Below are 14,451 nucleotides of genomic sequence, written 5' to 3'. Positions count from 1 at the left end.
TGATTATTTTATCTAATGTTTGAGTACGTTTTACTAAAAATGCTGAAAGCACATTTATACTTGTATTCTTTTCGTTTGCTTGTAGTGAAAACTAAAATACGGTTTTTGGTCTTTATTTATTAAGTTCATTATTTAGAAGTGGTGGATTTTGGATGTAAATTCACCAAATGTAAACCCCGCTTTGTTTACAGTCGAAATGTCTTGGTGACCAGTTGCCATTTCTGTATCTTCATGTTGAAAATTCTGAAACCGCAGTTAACACATTGAATGATTTGCATTTAGGAGGGAAAATATTTGAGGGTTGCAGAAAACGGACTTTCCCTTTGTTATGTCAATATTCTTAGGTGACCGGCCCTGCGTGAGAGGCGATCTATTGACTTCTGTGACCCGCTTCTGTCCACCATCCTAATAAATTTTACCGAAATTGTGTTTCCCATTTAGTAAGAAGTACAGGGTACTCGGGAGATCTTGCGTATGTTAATTTAAGATCCTAACCATTTTACAACCGTTAATGTAAGCAGTACTTCTCAAGAAAAATCAACAGAAAGATTAATTCAGAATCCTTTGTGGCTATTTCGCTTTTACCGGAGCCTTTGCCGTTTAAAGTGATCTTTAAAGGCAAATTAATTTCAACCTATTTCATTATAATCTGAGTTCCAACATCCGCAATATTTTGTTTGCTTATTGTGATAGATGTGGTTGGGCGCAATAGCCATTTGCACCACTAGATGTAGCCAGTGCACATTGCTAACTGCTTTCATCAAATCACTGACTGGAGAATTTGAGGATTTATAGATTAAACAGAAATACCATTAATAGAAATATTGTCGTGTTTTTCTCACAGACTGATGTAGGTAAAATTTTCTTTGACAAAATAGTTTTATAGATCATTCTGGCAGGAAGGAGGGCAAGAGGTTTATCTAAACTCAAATCAGGGTGAGCAAACATTGATTTTAATTCCGGATATAACCCGTCGTATAAAATAAATCAAATTACAGTTTATTGAGGGGCCTTTTGCCTACAGAGATGTTGATATTAAGTGTAACCTAAACTCCGCGGAGATGATTTAGCTAAACTCTTCATCTGCCCAGGGATGCTGTCAGTGAACATTAATGAGGATTATCAAGAACCGGATCTAATCCTGCTCCTCCCCAGAGAAATATCATGAGAGAAAAAGGCAATGTATCATTTCCACCTCCACCCCCATCCCATAAACTAGGCTACCAGCCCCATTTTTCCATTTTATTCTCCGCACTAACCTCGATCTCCTGTTTATTCTGTTCCTATTTCGAAGTAGCTGTCTCCCTCTCCCTGTCAAGCCCAATGTTAATAATCATGACCTCTCCGCCCAGACCCGACCTCTGATATTCCACCGTCCTATTCCCCCTGACCTTTCGATAATGCTTCCACTTCCTTGGATTTTTGCTCCGATCGGATTCGCCTTCGGGGTCACCGACCTCCTCTCTCCTACCCAGACCAGACAGCCTTGCTTCTTGTAACAGGAGCGGGGGAATGGAGAAACTCCCAATGCCAAAAAAAAAAACCGTGCAGTGCATCTGTCTGCTGACAAGTATTTTATTATGGAATTGGTGAAAGAGATTTGGATTTGATAAGTGCATATAAAGGGGTCAAAGCACTTGGCCAATCACCCCTGAACTCCGAAGCTCTGAAGAAGAGTCATACGGACTCGAAACGTTAACTTTTTTTTTCCTCTCTCCACAGATGCTGTTAGACCTGCTGAGTTTTTCCAGCATTTTCTGTTTTTGAACCCCTGAACTCCCTTTGGTTCGCTCCCGCTTCTATCTCCCTCTCGCCTCCTCCAGTCGCTCTTCGATTCTCACCAAAATCCGGTGTCAGTCGAAGCTTCTGCTATCTATTCTCTCTCAGATCACTGATAATCGTTCGCTAACACCCTTTATTAAACTCTGAACGCAAAATATTTTGTATTCGTCTTATTTGTTGCTCGGGCAGAAACGCTGGACTTTGATTGTTAAGATGTGCTGATTTCTCGCGTTAACATTTCACAAGGGACTGAACCGACTCACACGACCAGCCTGTTCGAAATCACAACAAAGAGATAAAAAGAAAATCTTTCCACTTGCCAGAAGGTAACCACATGTTGGGTAGAAAGTGAAGTTTCAGACAGAACACAATTGTCCTGTGTTCAATCGTTAAGAATAAACAAACCCAATCTCCTCATAATGGCTGTTTGGTGATTTTTGCCCAGGTGAATTTGACTTTGATCAGAAAGAATAACAAATGCGTCAGTGAATGCAAATGTCTAGAACTACAGACAAACCTCATATATAAAATGTATAAAATGGTGCATGATTTTAGTGTATTTCAGTCCGTGTGGGGATTTTGAAGTTGTGTATGAATTCCGTGTATTTTGAAACCTTTCTGGAGATTAATTCTGAGATGTATAAGAGTGAACGTATATAGAACTCTGCGTGTGATCGTGCGTTCTGAAACCTGAGAGAATTTGCGTGTTTTGAAATGTGTGAGTTTGTATTTTGAAATGTGTGTTTGTGTTTTGAAATCTGTGTTTGTGTTTTGAAATGTGTGTTTGTGCTTTGAAATGTGAGTCTGTGTTTTGAAATGTGTGTGAGTTTGTGTGTTTTGAAATCTGTGTTTGTGTTTTGAAATGTGTGTGTTTGTTTTGAAGCCTGTGTGTGAGGATTTGTGTTTTGAAATGTGTGTGTGAGAGTTTGTGTTTTGAAATCTATGTATGAGTTTGTGTGTTTTGAAGGCTGTGTGTGAGAGAGTGTGTGTTTTGAAATCTGTGTGCGTGAGATTGTGTGTTTTGAAGGCTGTGTGTGTGTGTGATTTTGTATGTTTTGGAGGCTGTGTGTGTGAGTTTGTGTGTTTTGAAGGCTGTGTCTGTGAGAGAGTTTGCATGTTTTGAAGGCTGTGTGTGAGATCATACGTGTGTGTTTTCATTGCGTATTGAGCTGGGCTCAAGGAGGGTTTCTCGTGGGGAAGCTGGAAATATACAAACAAGGTCAGAGAGAGGAAGCTAACTTTTCCAGGTGAGGGCTGGGAATGCCTTCCCCACCTTAGAAGAAAGAGCTGAAAACAGAACATTTGATGCTGTCAAAGTGCAGCAATTTTATGCAAAATTACGCAAATTGCATCTTTGAACTGCACACGAGAATGAGGACTGCGCTAAGCTAAGAGTTACTCCAATTTTCAGTGACCCACTTCTTCATAATAATCTTACGCAGCCAAACCTTGCTATTAGATACAAGATTGAGTGGTCACAGCCCTTGGCTAGATGATTAACATTAATCCTGCTTTGTATCATAACTAACTGCATTACTATACTCAAAAGTAGTCATTATAGCGCCTATTAATTCATGAAGTCTTTTGACCTGAAAAGCAGGAATCGTTGAATGAGCAATAAAAAACATCACTATTCCTGTACTTTCAAAGCAGCATTCAGCTTTATTGCATTTTTTTAAATTGTTAGGTTTCACGTTATAAAAATATAATTGCGATTAAAAGCAAATGTGAGTTTCCTGCAAAAATGTACTTTACAAGCCTGACTTCGATGAAACAAAAGTTGCATTTGTTTTGTACAAAGTATTCTTGTATATTTTAAAGTTGCGGTGATTTGATGGACCGTCGGCCCAATATACTCTTGTTTCCATCCCTTTCCAACCCCTTGTCTCAGTGAGAAACCAAACCGCTGCCACTTTCATTTTGCTTGGGGTGACTTTCAATGCTTTAGTTCTTTCCTCCGTCGTCATCCCATCTCCTCTCTTCTCAATGGGGCTTTGGTGAAATTCAGTTTAAAAAAAAACCCATCTAGACCTGCGCCGGGGAGCAGGCACCGGCGCTTTTGTGAACCGTGAATCCACGTAATCTAGCGAATGAAGAAGTGTGACTGGAAAAGCGGCATTTCGATGAAATTAAGAGGTACCGATAAAAACACGCCGTAACACTTTCCGACCACACCTGAGATTTCGTGAAACGGATTTCTAACCAAGTATGTCTTTGTATTTACTGGGCAAATGCAAAACCGACCTGAAAATTCTTGTAATAGGCTAAGTTTTTGGAGAACAACAAATAAAAATTTGAACACCCAGTATCCTGCCCGACTCTTTTTTTAATTAACGGTGAAATTACTTTCTGCTCCCGAATCTCAAACTTTAATAAGCATCCAAAAAAAAACTTGAGTTGTAAATGATCTGAAATCTTACTTCTGAAATTACACGGTATTGCATGAAATATTGTTTATTCAATCAAAACTGTAACTTTGTATTCAATTAAAAACTCGAAACTACACCGTATGTATATATAGTTATAACATATCTTTTAACTGTATAGTATATTTGTCTCGTAATATAGAGAGGCCACTACCTTAAATATAGAGAGATTGATTTTACTTGAAGGCTATTGTTAAGCATCTGACTTCTGTTTGAGGGGAATATTTATTTCACGGTCGACTGCCTCACTGCTCCTCAGGGAGCTATAAATTCACCAAAACTCGACTGCAAAACACACCAAAACTTGGTAAAACTTCGCAATGTGCATTTATTATAAAACACAGAACGCCATATAACTTTTCTTAAAATAATAAGACGGTTCACAACATTCAGAGCTCATTCTCCGGAAATAAAGTTCCGTTTCCAATTAAAATATAAAAAATAATATTTCACAACAAAGCTCTGTGTTTATATCTCTTAGTCCGCGGCTTTCTTCCTTTTTTTAAAAAAAAAGACATTTCCCCAGTCCCGCCACACGATATACGGTGGAATTGAAGCTCTACAGAAGACATGCAAATAAATAGATGACATTGGATCCACAGACTAACGTCGTCTGATGTCCCAGTATATTTATTTCTAGGTATTCTCACGTCCATAGCCCCAGCTTGGTAGTTAAGTGCTCTTGACTTTTGCTTACGCTAGGCCAACTTTAAAATGCTCCTGGTGCATTGTGTAGAGATCCCACGTAGCATATTAATGTGCCTGTAAGTCAAAGGGAGAATGGTTTCGGTCATTTAAAAATAAGGGGGGGGGGGGGGGGGAATAAAAAAAAGTAAATTCTAACTCCCCAGCCTGTGACTGAGCGCCTTTGAAGAGTTCCAGATCTTTTCAGTAATAAACCCGAATGCGGAAGTTTTTTGGCTTTACAAATAAATAAAACTATAATGAATCCCGACAAGCAGCCATTTACATCTATTTATTTTGGTTGAAGTAAAACAACGAAACACATCATTATGAAAAACAAAATCCTAGAAGATGTATTGACTTGAACTGGAAAATGTGAGTGAATGAACATGTTTAGCAGTATCTAGAAGTGTGTGTGTGTGTGTGCAGATTGATTTGGATGCTCAGAGTTCACATTTGCTGAAGGTTTGGGAGGTGGGGAGGGGGGGGGGGGGCAGGGGCAGGAGGAAGAGGAGGGGGGTGTCCAGAATGGTTGCATTCCTCCTAGTGTTTGCTTAAACTCTTTCACGCTACGGCGGGGCCAATTCCAATAAATACTCGCGACAAGGGAAGAGGGGTTACAAGTGGAGATCGTGCCTACTTGTTGACTTTCACAACCTGAAAGTGTTGACTGATCAAACAATGTATCATTAAAAGCCTTGTTCATCCAGCCGGGGTGGTGGAGGTAGGGGCGTGCAGAGGGAGAAAAAAAATAAATACACACAAAGAGAAATGTTACGCAGAAAGCATGAGGTGGGGGGAGCATTAAAAAAAGTAAAAATTCAGGCAGCGAAGGCAAATATACATATGCTCATAAGACAAGAGGGAAGCGGGGAAGGGAAGAAGTACTCATGCAGCTGGAAACGCTTGAAGCTGAGATGAAAGACGTTTATTATTGCTAGATGTTTGCTTAAGCGCCTCTACGTTGCAGGAGTTTTACATGTGGTTGTCAGTCTGTCTATCCAGCTGCCTATTGTGTTTATATATCAGTCGAAACAACGGAGACTTTTCAAAATATCTCGATGGCGATGTGACCCCCCTCACAATTACCTGATCAGCAGCAAATGCTAAGGTCCAGCAGACAAGGGCCAGGATTCTTCCATCCTCCACACAGAAAATGCATAGCTGAGTCTTTCGTGTGAAAGATAATTGCAGCTTGTCACCTTACTATCCATCTCGTCGTTCTGCAGCACCTGGTAGAGGAAGTCGATGTACCTGGTGGCCAGTTTCAGGATCTGGATTTTACTGAGTTTATCTGAAGGCAGAGTGGGGATGATTTTCCGAAGAGTTGCAAAGGCATCATTCAGGGATTGTGTCCTCTGACGCTCCCTCACGTTGGCCACGACTCGCTGCGTTTGAATGTCTTCCAAGCTCTGGGCAAGGGGAGAAATCTTCATCCCTTTCTTCCCGGTGCTGGGCCTTTGAGCCCTTTGGCCTGAGCGTCTCTTTCTGCCATTTCTCTTCTGCTGTGAGTCCTGCTCTTCCTCGCTGTTGCTTGAACTGTCCACGGGAGAAAACGGGGAATTGGAATCCTCCTGCATGTTGCGTCCCACCAAACTTTTTTTTTAAGGGCTTTCGTCAGCAGAGAGGCGACGGGGGGAGAGAGAGAAAAAAAAGAAGTCTCTGTGAACAGAAATTATGAATTTGTAAAAATAAACAAACTTACAAATGTGTCTTAGCAACTTTAGTCCCAGTGGTCCTAATTCTTCTTTCTGTCTTTCACTGTTTTCGTGGGGGGGTTTTAGCTTTCAAGATCCGAGAGAGGGCCCACATCCCGGGGAAGCTCAGAACTGATTGGGCCACATTCCCTCTAATGAGTGGGAGTATTCTCTTGGCAAACGGTGCAGAAAACACCCACTAACATCTGTATAAAATCAGCCCGCGGATCAACTCCCATTTTTTTCCAAAGCGAAAAGTTGATCTTAAAGGATATTTGGTGGAATCCAGACGGATACAAAACGTTTCATGTAACGAGATTTGCACATTAACTCTGCCAGGTGCTGGCCAAATCGGGAGGAAATGGCGATTTGGTAACAAAATAAAAGGAACGGTTACTGCATCGAATTTATAAATTCGGACTGTGAAGTATATTTCTAGTTACACTTTAACCGCTTTAATTGGCTGGTTGCAGTTTTTTTTAAAAAATTGTTTTAAATGGTGATAGGGAAATAATCTGGTGATGTCGCGTTGGAAACCGTCCACCAGTTATGAAGCGCTCTATTTATAATGTTCTCTTGACTCTAACTATTAGTACGAGTTGTGTTCATGGCGTTAACTTGCATTATTCCTGAATGAATTTTGTACTTAATCAAAAGACGCTCCCAGGAAAGTTCTGCTGCAAAGTGTGAATTTTAATGCATCTCAACTCTTGTTCTTTGCTAAATCTGGGCAGCCTCAATGGAATATGTAAATTAACACACATTCCGTGGTTTTCAGTCATATATATTTTTTGGCCTATTCCAATTATTAAAGTCAGTTTAACTACAAGACTCTTAATTCTGCTTGCAGTGCTGGAGATTTAGACTTCCATCATGTCTCTGTGCTGTTCCTCATTGTGCGTTTGTAACGCATTAGGGTATCGGCCCATGTTCGGAAGTCAGTGGAAGAGTTGGGGACTTGCGGCAAACCATCTTAAAACAGAGAAAATCCAACTTCAAGTTACTCCCCACAACCCCCTAACCAACCCCCTTCACTCCATGTTGTATTATTACAGGAATTCTTTGACAATTGCAAAGTGGACAGCAATGGGTTTTTTTTTTAAAGAAATTCTAGAGGAATTATGTGTTTTTACTCACTGGACATAGTCTGGGGTGAGACAAGGGAAACTTAACCCAACACATTTTGTGATGTTTAACCATTAATCTTGTCTGTGTAGATCACCGCGCCCCCTAGCGTCCATTCGGGGGATAAACTGCATCTGGCAACCGGAAAGTCGTGATCGGAAAGGTAAAGGTTTGTACTTTTATGTCACTTCTCAAAACCGCCTTTATAAAATCACATAAGCAACAAAAGGCCACTCAATTTGTTTTTGGGTGATGCTGGTTGGGTAAAGGATGTTGGTCAGAACAGCCTGTTCTTCACCTAATGTCATTAGGATCTTCAGTGATTACTCTAGCCACTGGAATAGACAGATGGTATTGATTTAATGTATTATTACATTAAACCAACTACAGGGTAATTAAGGATGGGCAGCGGCAATGTCATCCACCTCCCAAGAACACAATTTTTAAAAAGTTGGTTTGATATAAGCTGATGAAAAAAATTAACTGTTTCAAGTGAAGACTAACATTATTTTGTCCTCTCAAGATAAAACTCAAGACTTGAGGTTGGTTGGTTGGACTAACAAGAGATTTGTTCAGCTTTATCCCATGGGAGTGTGGCTTGGGCACAGAGTTTGAAGTTGGGAGTTTAGTGAGTGAGGGAGTTCAGGGTAAAGGGGAAGGAGGTGCTCCTTTCTGCTTTTACCTTTTTCAGTCTCCAGTAGCTGGTCAGTTTTCTTCCTTTGTCTCCAAGCAGGATTGGTCAATGTGAATCTACTGTAGAGGACTATGTGTAAGTAGCTGTATAATAGAAAAATGTGCGGGATGAAAGGGAGTGGGTGACCACCAGAAAGTCGAGTAGGGCCAGGCAAGTTGTACAGGAGTCCTCTGAGTCTATCTCGCTTATGAACCGGTTTTCCATTTTGGACACTGGTGAGGGCAATGGTCCCTCATTGGTGTGTTGCAAGAGCCAAGTTTAGGGCACCAGGGGTGGCTCAGCTGCACAGGTGAGAAGAGTGGAAGAGAAATAGTGGTAGGGGATTCAATAGTTAGTGGAACAGACAGGCATTTCTGCTGCCATAGATGGCCTGCTGTCTCTCTGGTGCCAGGGTCAAGGATGTCACACAGTGGCTGCAGGAGATCCTTAAGCAGGAGGGTAAACAGGCAGAGGTCGTGGTTCACATTGGTACCAATGACATAGGTAGAAATAGGGATGAGGTCTTGAAAGCAGGTTTTAGGGAGCTAGGTAAGGCATTAAAAAGCAGGACATCAGAGGTAGTAATCTCTGGATTACTACCAGTGCCTCATACTGGTGAGCATAGTAAAAGGTTAGAGCTGATGAATGTGTGGTTGGAGAGATGGTGCAGTAGGGAGGGCTTCAGATTCCTGGGGCATTGAGATTGGGTCTGGAGGAAGGCAGGACTTGTACAAATCGGATGGTTTGCAACTCAATAGGGCTGAGACCAATATCCTTTCCAGGAGGTTTCTTAGTGTTTGCTAGTTTGGCGGGGTGACAGGAACCTGAGGGTAGACTCAGGTGGCACAAAATCAGAAATTGAAATGGAGTGTAAAAGGTTAGTGAATGGGTCTGGAAGGCAGAGGAAACAATGGATAGAAAATTCTAAAAAACAAGTTTGGCAGTGCTCAAGGGTATATACTTCAATGTAAGGAGTATAGCAAGTGAAGCAGACAAGCTAAGGGCACAGATAGAAACATGACAGTATGATACTATTGGCATTACAGAAACATGGCTTAAAGAGGAACAGGAATGTAGCTCAATATTCCTAGTTACAGGGTTTTCAGATGAGATAGAGAGCGGGATAAAGGAGGAGGAGGGATGGCAATTTTGGTTAGAGAAACAATTATGGCTAAGGGGAGGGTTGATATGTTAGAAGGATCATCATTTGAGGCCATATGGCTTGAGCTTAGGAACAAAAAAGTCACACTATTACTATAGACCCCCAAACAATCAGAGGGAGGTAAAAGAGCAAATATGTAGGCAAATCTCTGGGAGGAGCAAAAGCAATAGGGCAGTAAATGTAAGGGATTTTAACTACCCCAATATTAACTGGCATAGTTTTAATGTGAAAGAAATGGAGGGAACAGAATTCTTAAGGTGCATTCAGGAGAACTTTCTTGGCCAGTACATAGCAAGTCCAACAAGAGACGGCTTGGTTCTGGACTTAGTTTTAGTTAATGAAGCCGGGCAGGTGGAAGGAGTGGCAGTGGAGGAGCATTTTGGTGGTGGTGATCATAATTCAGTTAGTTAAAACATAATTGTGGAAAAGGACAAAGATAGAACAGGAGTTGAAGTTCTAATTTGGGATAAGTCCAATCTTACTAAGCTGAGAAGTGATTCAGCAAAAGTGGACTGGACACAGTTTCTTGAAGGTAAATCCGTGTCAGAGCAGTTGGAGGCATTCAAAGGTGAGATTTAAGGGGCTCAGAGTAAATATGTTTCCCCCCAAAAAAGGGTGGGAAGGCCAAATCTCGAGCCTGCTGAATGTCAAGGAGCTTACAGGATATGATAAGGCTGAAAAGGAAAGCTTATGTCAGACACTGAGAACTCAATACTAGAGAAAGCCAACAGGAATATAGAAAAAAGAGGGGTGAAATAAAAAAGGATATTAGGAAAGCAAAGAGAGAGCATGAAAGAAATATTGGCAAGCAAAATCAAGGTGAACCCAAAGATGTTTATCAATACATTAAGAGTAAGAGGATAACTAACAAAAGAGTAGGGCCCATAAAAGATCAAAAAGGTAACCTATGTGTGGAGGTGGAAGATGTGAGTATGGTTCTTAATGAATATTTAATGTCTGTCTTCACAAGATGGGGACAATGCAGACATTGTAGTTAATTAAGGAGGGGGAGTGTGAAATATTGGATGTGATAAATGTAGGGAGAAAGGAAGTATTAATGGGGTTAGCATCTTTGAAAATGCATAAATCACCAGGGCTGGATAAAATGTACCCCAGTCTGTTAAAGAAGCCAAGGAGGAAATTGCAGAGGGCTGGTCAGATTAACCTCAGAAGTAGGCAAATTATTGGAACCAATTCTGAGAGACAGGATAAACTGTCACTTAGAAAGGCATGTATTTGTTAAGGGAAGGTCGTGTCTGACTAACTTGATTACATTGTTTGAGGAAGTAACAAGGAGGACTGATGAGGTTAGTGGTGTTGATGTCATTTACATGGATTTTAGCAAGGCTTTTGACAAGGTCCCACATGGCAGACTGGTTAAACAAAAGCCCATGGGATCCAGGGGAATGTAGAAAGCTGGATACAAAATTGGCTCAGTGGCAGGAAACAAAGGATAATTGTTGATGGATGTTTTTGTGACTGGAAGGCTGTTTCTAGTGGGGTTCTATAGGGCTCAGTACTGAGTCCCCTGCTATTTTGTAGTATAGATTAACAATTTGGACATAAATGTAGGGGGTATAATCAAGAAATTTGCAGACGACATAAAAATTGGTCATGTAGTTGATTGTGAGGATAGCTATAGCCTGCAGGAAGCTATCAATGGACTGGTCAGGTGGGCAGAAAAGGGCAAATGGAATTCAACCCAGAGAAGTGTGAGATGAAGCATTTGGAGAGGTCAAACAAGTTAAAGGAAAACACAATAAATGGGAGAATACTAGGAGGTGTAGAGGAAGTGAGGGACCTTGGAATGAATGTCCACAGATCCCTGAAGGTAGCAAAACAAGTTGATAAGGTGGTTAAGAAGGCATTTGGAATCCTTGGCTTTATTAGCCGAGGCATGGAATATTAGAACAGGGGGAGGTTATGCTGGAGCTATATAAAACATTAGTGTGGCCACGATTTGAGTATTAAGTGCAGTTCTGGTCACCTCATTACAGAAAGGATGTAATTGCATTAGAGAGGGTACAGAGGAGATTTGGGAGCATGTTGCCAGGACTGGAAAATTGCAACTATGAGGAAAGATTGGATAGGCAGGGGTTGTTTTCTTTGGAACAGAGGACGCTGAGGGAAGATTTGATTGAGATGTACAAAATTGTGAGGGGGCTTGGACAGAGTGGATGGGAAGGGCCTCTTTACCTTAGCAGAGAGGTTAATGACTAGGGGGTGGGCATAGATTTAAAGTGATTGGTAGAAGGATTAGAGGGGAGATGAGGAAAATCTTTTTCACCCAGAGGGTGGTAGGGGTCTGGAACCTACTGCCTGAAAGGATGGTAGAGGCAGAAAACTTCATCTCATTTAAAAGGTGCCTGGATGTGTACCTGAAGTGCTATAACCTGCAGGACTACAGACCAAATGGTGGAAAGTGGGATTAGGTTGTGTGGCTCGTTTCTTCGGCCAGCACAGACACGATGGGCCAAGTGGCAACCTTCTGTGCTGTAAACTTTCTATAATTGTAATGTTCTGCTTGAAATGTTGTTTCCACAGAAATGTATGTATTGTTGACTCTCCCTCCAGAAGCCTTGTAAGGAAGAATTACACACCTTTTATTGATCTAGTTTAGGTTATCCTTTAATATTTATTCCCCAAACAACATCACTAAAACAGATTATCCTCATTACATCACTGGATGAGGGGCCTTGCTGTGCACAAATTGGTTGCTGCATTTCCTGCATTACAACAGTAACTAAAATTCAGAAGTACTTCATTACCTTGTAAAGCATTTTGGGACATCTGGAGGTCACAAATGGCATTATATAAAGGCAAGTCTTACTTTTTATGTGAAGGACAGGCTTCCCCATGACTACATTGGCATGTTAGCCATGTTTACGTCTTCAAGTCCTGATTATGGATTCCAATCCTACTCCTTTTGACCCATAGATGAGAGGACAGATTGTCCCTTCCGTTCTGAAATGTAAACCAAGGTCATTTCAAAAGGCATTTGGTGAAGTGCCACTTAGTAGACTCATGACCAAGGTCAGAGAACATGGAGTCACAAGACATGTAGTAGAATGGGTAGGAAGCTGATTACGAACAGAAAACAGGGGTTAAATGTAGCTATTCAGCCTGGCAAAAGGTGATAAGCAGTGCTTTCAAGTGATTGGTGTTGGGACCACTGATGTTCACAATTTACATAAATGATTTGGCTTGTACGATTTCAAGATTTACAGATGACATCAAATTGGGGTGGGTATAGTTAATACTTAGGAAAAATGTGGCAAAATACAAGAAGTCATTAATGAACTTGTAGAATGGTGCGCAAGCAGAAAATTCATTTTAATACATATGTTTATAATGGTGCATTTTGGTAGGAAGAGTAAGGAAGCCATATATTGTTTAGATAATAAGGGTCTAAATGGGGTAGAGGAGCAGAGGGATCTAGAGGTATAGGTGTACAAATCACTAAAAGTAGTGAGACTGGTCAATAAAGCTATTTTTTAAAAAAAGGCAAACCAAGCAATGGGATATATTTCTGGAGAGCTTCTCTGTTATCCAACTCTATGTTGAACTTGTATCAAACCTTGGTTAGACCTCATGGAGTACTGTGCTCATTTCTGATCTCCATATTATAGAAAGGCACTGGAAAAAGGTGCAAAAAAGACTCTTAAAGATGATACCAGAACTGAGAGGATATGCTCATCAGGAAAGGCTGAACAAGCTGGAGCAGTTTTCTCTAGAACAGACAAGTTTGAAGGTTGATCAGATGGAGGTTTTTAAAATTATGGAAGATGTAGAGAAATTATTTCCACTTGCAAAGTCCAGAACTAGAGGTCATAAATAGAAAACAGTCAGCAATAAATCCAATAGAAATTTCAGGAGAAACATCATTACCCAAATTTTGGTTAGAATATGGAACTTGTTACCACAAGTAGTTGAGGCAAATAGCAAAGATGCATTAGCTAGACAGAGGGAGAAAGAAATGGAAGGAAACATTGATAAGATTGGCTGGAGAGGTTCGAAAAGTCAATAAAACCATTAGCCAATGAAAATTACAGGCACTAGAGGCATTTTATTACATAGATTCCACCTTTCTGGGTTAATGATGTTTTCTCATTTAAATTTGCTAATGGAGTTCAGGTTACATTGGTGTTAGTAATCTTTTCAGCATCAATAACCACCTCTTTTATAATGGCATATTTTTCAATGTGATCATGTGAGCACAGCATCGCAACAAGGAGGCTAAAATTGTGGTGTTGGAAAATAAAATTCATATGCTTCGCATGAGTTTTTAAAAACTTTTATATTATAGTTTTATGTAAACTTTTATATTATAGTTTTATGTAACATGTATAAGGTATGCAATTCTAGTCCTATGAATTGATCATAGGGGGCTATTGTTGCTACATGTCATGTTGCCCCTTTACTAGCAATCAAATATTTAAAAATTGTATAAAATTGTATCCACAGTCTTTCTACAATCTAAATAACCCTGGAAGGTGTTTCACAGATGGAACACCACCACCTGGAAGTTCCCCTCCAAGTCACTCACCATCCTGACTTGGAAATACATCGCTGTTCCTTCAGTGGCACTGGGTCAAAATCCTGGAACTCCCTTCCTAACAGCACTGTGGATGTACCTACACCACATTGACTGCAGCGACTCAAGGAGGCAGCTCACCACCACCTTCTCAAGGGCAACTAGTGATGGGCAATAAATGCTGGCCCAGCCAGCAAAGCCCACATCCTGTGAATAAATAATAAAAGGAACAGATGTAGTACATCTACAGGTTCATATGATATTGATTTTCAAAATGACTAAAGCTGTTGTAAGGATTTGTCTCATGAAGTCCTCAAGGTGTTACTGCCTTATAACTCACTCCAACCTACGTGTTGTCTACTAACCTC

General features: G+C 40.7%; 1 protein-coding gene and 1 long non-coding RNA gene across 2 annotated transcripts; one reads left to right on the top strand and one right to left on the bottom strand.

Annotated features, from left to right (window-relative positions):
- Window positions 1-3,421: 3,421 nt before the first annotated feature.
- Window positions 3,422-6,685, bottom strand: LOC121269064 (twist-related protein 2-like). Its single transcript, XM_041173494.1, has 2 exons — window positions 5,982-6,685; window positions 3,422-4,970 (listed from the first exon to the last, which is right to left on the bottom strand). The coding sequence occupies exon 1, from the start codon at window positions 6,470-6,472 to the stop codon at window positions 5,999-6,001; it is 474 nt and encodes a 157-aa protein (XP_041029428.1). The 5' UTR covers window positions 6,473-6,685; the 3' UTR covers window positions 3,422-4,970; window positions 5,982-5,998.
- A 132-nt stretch (window positions 6,686-6,817) lies between these two features.
- On the top strand, window positions 6,818-14,180 carry LOC121269003. Its single transcript, XR_005941290.1, has 3 exons — window positions 6,818-6,961; window positions 7,807-7,883; window positions 14,014-14,180. It is a non-coding gene; the product is annotated as an uncharacterized LOC121269003 (long non-coding RNA).
- Window positions 14,181-14,451: the final 271 nt, after the last annotated feature.

Source organism: Carcharodon carcharias, chromosome 23 (assembly GCF_017639515.1).
Source record: "Carcharodon carcharias isolate sCarCar2 chromosome 23, sCarCar2.pri, whole genome shotgun sequence".
Classification (NCBI taxonomy): domain Eukaryota; kingdom Metazoa; phylum Chordata; class Chondrichthyes; order Lamniformes; family Lamnidae; genus Carcharodon; species Carcharodon carcharias.
The sequence above is the reverse complement of the archived record's forward strand: the minus strand, read 5'-3'. Positions and strand labels throughout refer to the sequence as shown.

Coding starts and splice junctions, on each gene's coding strand:
- LOC121269064 (XM_041173494.1), bottom strand. CDS start 6,472: ATGCAGGAGGATTCCAATTCCCCGTTTTCTCCCGTGGACAGTTCAAGC.